This window comes from Macrobrachium nipponense, chromosome 30, assembly GCF_015104395.2.
Source record: "Macrobrachium nipponense isolate FS-2020 chromosome 30, ASM1510439v2, whole genome shotgun sequence".
NCBI lineage: Eukaryota > Metazoa > Arthropoda > Malacostraca > Decapoda > Palaemonidae > Macrobrachium > Macrobrachium nipponense.
The window spans coordinates 26749327-26754326 of NC_087218.1; the positions used below are offsets into that span (position 1 = coordinate 26749327).

The following is a 5000-nucleotide window of genomic DNA, read 5'->3' on the forward strand; positions in this document are numbered from 1 at the left end:
GTTGCTTTATCCCTATACTGAGTTTTTCTTTAATGCTAAAGCATGAATTCTGTATGAGTTTTGTTTCTAAAATGACCTTAAACAAAGTTAAATTTCTACCAGTTTTATGATAAGTAAACGGTTGGTTTCCCAGACCAGAACCAACCACTACTTCCATTGAAATCACAACAGATTTTTCATAGAATTGCCAATGTTCACTATTTTCTGTCTTTCCTCAAAAAAAAAAAAAAAAAAAAAAAAAAACTAACTTTTTTTTCGTGGTACTTTACAGTTATGGACCTCTGATGAAGCAAATTGAATCTTTAACCCAGAGATTTCATGCGCCGCCATGTTGGCCTAACACCATGATGTTTGTGACAGCTGGGAGCCTAAGCGGACTTTCTTTGGCAATAGAAGCGATGATCAGCAAAGGCGATTATATCATTATAGACAACCCTTGCTACCCTGGTACCCTGGCCATTGTGAGTTACTAAAATGACTAGAATGTGCAGAGATGAATTTAGACTCAGATCTTAGGTTTAAGAAACGCAATTCAACCTTGTGCCGGCCGACTTAAAACTGGGCTTACATCATAAGACTAACCGTTACAAACGGGGCTTGATCTGGGGCTAAAAAAGGACAAAAATCCCCAATTGCAAATTGAACTTCAATGGCGGGGTCAAGAGGGACAACTAGACTTGCAAGCTTGGACGCACCTCTACTTAGGTTAAACTTTAACTGCTAGCTATTCCTTGTAGGCCTGACTTAGATCCGAGTTCTAGAGAAACAACTATGATTTGTAATCTTCGACATTTACTAGGTTTGTGAACGGCAAGTAGCTCTTCCATTATGTGAGAAACGCTCAACATGTCAACATATTTTCAGTAATGTTTACGGTTACTCTTTTTGTTGTTATCATCACTCCAATTCATTCTTCACCTGTCCAAACCTCAAATTTTCATCAATTTCAGATGGTAGAATTTTAGCTGAAAATACACCTTATGCAACGAACGCCCTGTCATTAGTATATCTTTACACTGATAACGTCTGTTTAAACAGGATCAGGACTCAAATTTCATCACTTGATTCACTAGCTCTGTATTCCAGACGGATCCTTACAAGCCTCGTTACCTGGGCGTAGAGGCTGACGCTGACGGAATGAACCCAGAAAGTCTGAGATCTGTTCTCTCCCCCTGGAATCCACAAAAGGCACGAGAGGCTACTCACGGGGTTCCTAAAGTGAGTATCACTGTGCATACATCGCATGATGAATTTCAAATTGAAGTGGGCGTGATAATCTGGCATAATTACACTTAATTGAACCTCTTTTGCATAATCCAAGGAAAGACCGCTTTACATAGCATTTATAATATAATAACGTAAAGGGTTCCTGTGTCATTCACTGTCATGACAAATGTTACTAACTGCCCAATTAGGGACTGCAGTCCGCACTTAAGGAGAGAGGACGTAGCCAAATTTGGCACCTCTTTCTTCCAGCATGCTTCTGCTGTAAGAGACAAAAGAACCTTTGTGGGGGTTTGTTGTATGGTTAAATTGCTGCTCCTGAATTCATATAATATTCAATTTTTTTTTACTTTCCACTCCATTTTTGTTTGGACTGCTGGTAAAGGTCATCTTCAAATATGAATATATGTAACAGCTGCTATGCCACACTATGCAGAATTGAATTTATCTTCTGGGGCATAAGGTTTTTAAAAGAACTACTGTGGTAACAATGTACTGAAACCCCCACCAGTACCTACTGAATAGTGCAATGAAAAATCCCAGAATCCTTTCAACATCCCCCACAAAATTACAGTTGTCCATGAGTAATCTAAAAAAATAATCGAATAACTGACTAGATTCAATCTTTGAAGGTAATTTGAAGAATTACCTGTCTACACAGAATGATTTATGTTTGGGAATATTCCCCTTTTTGCAACAGTGGTCATGAACTGTCAGCGTTATTAGCTATGTAGGGATATTTTCTTTGCGTTACAGTTCCTTTATACGAACCCAAATGGGTGTAACCCAACTGGAGGAGTCACCACGACCGAGAGAAAGAAGGAGATCTATAAGATTGCCAGCGAATACAACATCATCATCTTAGAAGACGACCCCTACTATTTTCTCCAGTTCCGTGACCAAAAGGTATTTGTCTGAGTGTGAATTTCAGATTGTACGACCTTCTGTGCCAATGATAAACGCCATAAGACAAAGTTATTTCCTTACAGTTCATGAAATTTAGCCTTGCATGGTTGCTGATTATAGTCATAATCTGATATCTACAGTAGCTAGGTTGGGCCATTTCATTTGAACCTCTCTCAAGTTTTCCATTTAGGTACATCTCAACTGACCTTTCCCTCTTGTTTTCCACTTGGGAACATCTAATCTGACATTTCTTCAAGTAGCCCAGAAACGACTGGGTAATTCTTTTGACACCTTTCGTCAACTACTTTTATTCAGACGTGAAAGGAAAACTAATTTTCTCACAACTCTCACCAACATTTTTCATTCTGTAGTCTACAACTGAAACCATAGATTTGTTTTCCATTGCCCTTCATTCAGTTCTTATTACCTTTTCGACAATTTTTCTCTCCTGTGGAAGTTTATAGTCCCTCAGTGGACGAGTGGGTTGCGTATACGCCTATCAATCCGTAGCACGAGTTCGCGCTGCCAGTGAGGAACCAGAGGAATTTATTTCCGGTGATTAAAAATTTCATGTCTCGATATAATGTGGTTCGGATCCCACAATAAGCTGTAGGTTGCGTCGCTAAGTATCCAATTGATTCCTAGCCATGTAAATAAATGTCTAATACTTCGGGCCAGCCATAAGAGAGCTTTTAATCAGTTCAGTGGTCTGGTCAAACTAAGATATTCTTAACTTTGTAGAAGTTTATGTAGAAAGTTAATGTAATGTATTATTTTAGGCTTATAGTGAATGTCCACATACCTTGAAAAAAGCTGTTATACTTTTCTGAGGAGGAAATTTTAGGCTTATAGTGAATGTTCACATATTTTGGAAAAGCTGCTATAATCTTTTCAGGAAGAAATTTTCGGCTTATGGTGAATGTCTGCATATCTTGGGAAAAACTGCTATAATCATTTCAGGAGGAAATGTCAGGCTTATAATGAATGTCCACATTGGTGAAAAAAACTGCTTTCATCTTTCCAGGATTTTCCTCCGAGCTACCTCAGCCTAGACGTCGACGGGAGAGTCATTCGCTTTGATTCCTTCTCGAAGTCACTAAGCGCTGGGCTGAGGGTTGGATACATAACGGGGCCTCAGCCTCTGATAAAGAGGCTGAACTACCACCAGCAGTGCTCCGTTTCCCATGCTTCAATGCTCTCACAGGTTTCATAAGATTATGTTTCTATTACTACTCAGAGAGCAAAGGAATCAACACACAGATGATGCATGAATTAACTCTTCATACACACACACACACACACACACACACACACACACACACATATATATATTTATATATATCAGCAAAAGCCACAGGGAAAATTTTGAAAAAGAAAAGACAGAGTGCCAAGTACTTTCGTGTATTTACCACAGCTTTGTGCCCCGAAGATGTGGTAAATACACGAAAGTACTTGGCACTCTGTCTTTTCTTTTTTAAAAATTTTCCCTGTGGGTTTTGCTGGTGGTAAACAAAATCACGTGCTTACTTTTGTGATTTTATAGTATATATATATATATATATATATATATATATATATATATATATATATATATATATATATATATATATATATATATATATAAAATGCATGAATTTAATTCTCAACTCATATTTATTCTTGATTTAAATCTTGATACATAGATGATACATGAATTGAATTCTTAACACACACATATGATACATCAATTTAACCCTTTACACATAATTAATACATGAATCTAGCTCTTCACACATATATGGTACTTGAACTTAACTCTTCACACATAGATGATACATGAATTTTACTCTTAACACATAAGATATATGAATTTAACTCTTAATATGTATATACATGTATATATGTAAATATATGTATATATATATATATATATATATATATATATATATATATATATATATATATATATATATACACATTATGTAGAATCTACTGGTCACTTTTTTACCAGATAGGTACATATGCAATTGTAATAGCCACAATGTCCTCTGAACTTCTTGAATTCTTTGCTCTTTTTTGGATACGTTTGTCACTACAAAGGCTGGAGATCCAAGTTCAAAGAAATTTGAAGAAATTGTGATGTCCGGTACGTGGTTAGGTCGGCAACGTGACCTCTTTGTGATTATGGTACCTGGGTTCGTTTCCTGGTACCGGGCATCACAATTTCTTCAAATTTCTGACCTTGGATCTTCAGGCTTTGTAGTGATAAACGTATCCAAAAAAGAGCAAAGAAGTTAAGAGGACATTGTGGCTATTATAATTGCACACACACACACACACACACACACACACATATATATATATATATATATATATATATATATATATATATATATATATATATATAAACATAAATTTAACCCTCAACACCTGGATTATACTTGAATATAACTCTTGACACATAGATGTTATGTAAATTTTACTACTATCATGAATTTAGCTCTTAACACATAGACGACACATGAAATTAACTCTTAACACACAGACGATACAGGGATTGAATTCTAAACATATAGATGGTACATAAATTTAACGTTTACTGTATACATAATACTTGAATTCAACCCTCAACACATAGATTATACTTGAATGCAATTCTTGACACAGATAATACATGAATTTAACTCTTAACACATTACTGATACACGAACTTACCTCCTGACACATGGACGACTCATAAATTCAACTCTTAACACGCAGGTAATACATGAATTTAACTCCTTACATATTGTGCCTGGACTGCACAATAACTAACACAAAAATTCTAAAAGTCAATTCACCTCAGTATTTTAGGTCATAAAAGGAGGAAATGAGCAAATATATGACACATT

At 36.0% G+C, this 5000-nt stretch overlaps 1 protein-coding gene across 2 annotated transcripts in view; it reads left to right on the forward strand.

Annotated features, from left to right (window-relative positions):
* Positions 1–5000, forward strand: part of LOC135202390 (kynurenine/alpha-aminoadipate aminotransferase, mitochondrial-like) — a 14238-nt gene that overhangs the window by 6442 nt on the left and 2796 nt on the right. For both annotated transcript variants that reach the window (XM_064231769.1, XM_064231770.1), the window contains exons 4-7: positions 272–461; positions 1087–1218; positions 1981–2130; positions 3155–3334. In XM_064231769.1, coding sequence (XP_064087839.1) covers positions 272–461; positions 1087–1218; positions 1981–2130; positions 3155–3334 — 652 coding nt within the window. The remainder of the gene's footprint in view (positions 1–271; positions 462–1086; positions 1219–1980; positions 2131–3154; positions 3335–5000) is intronic.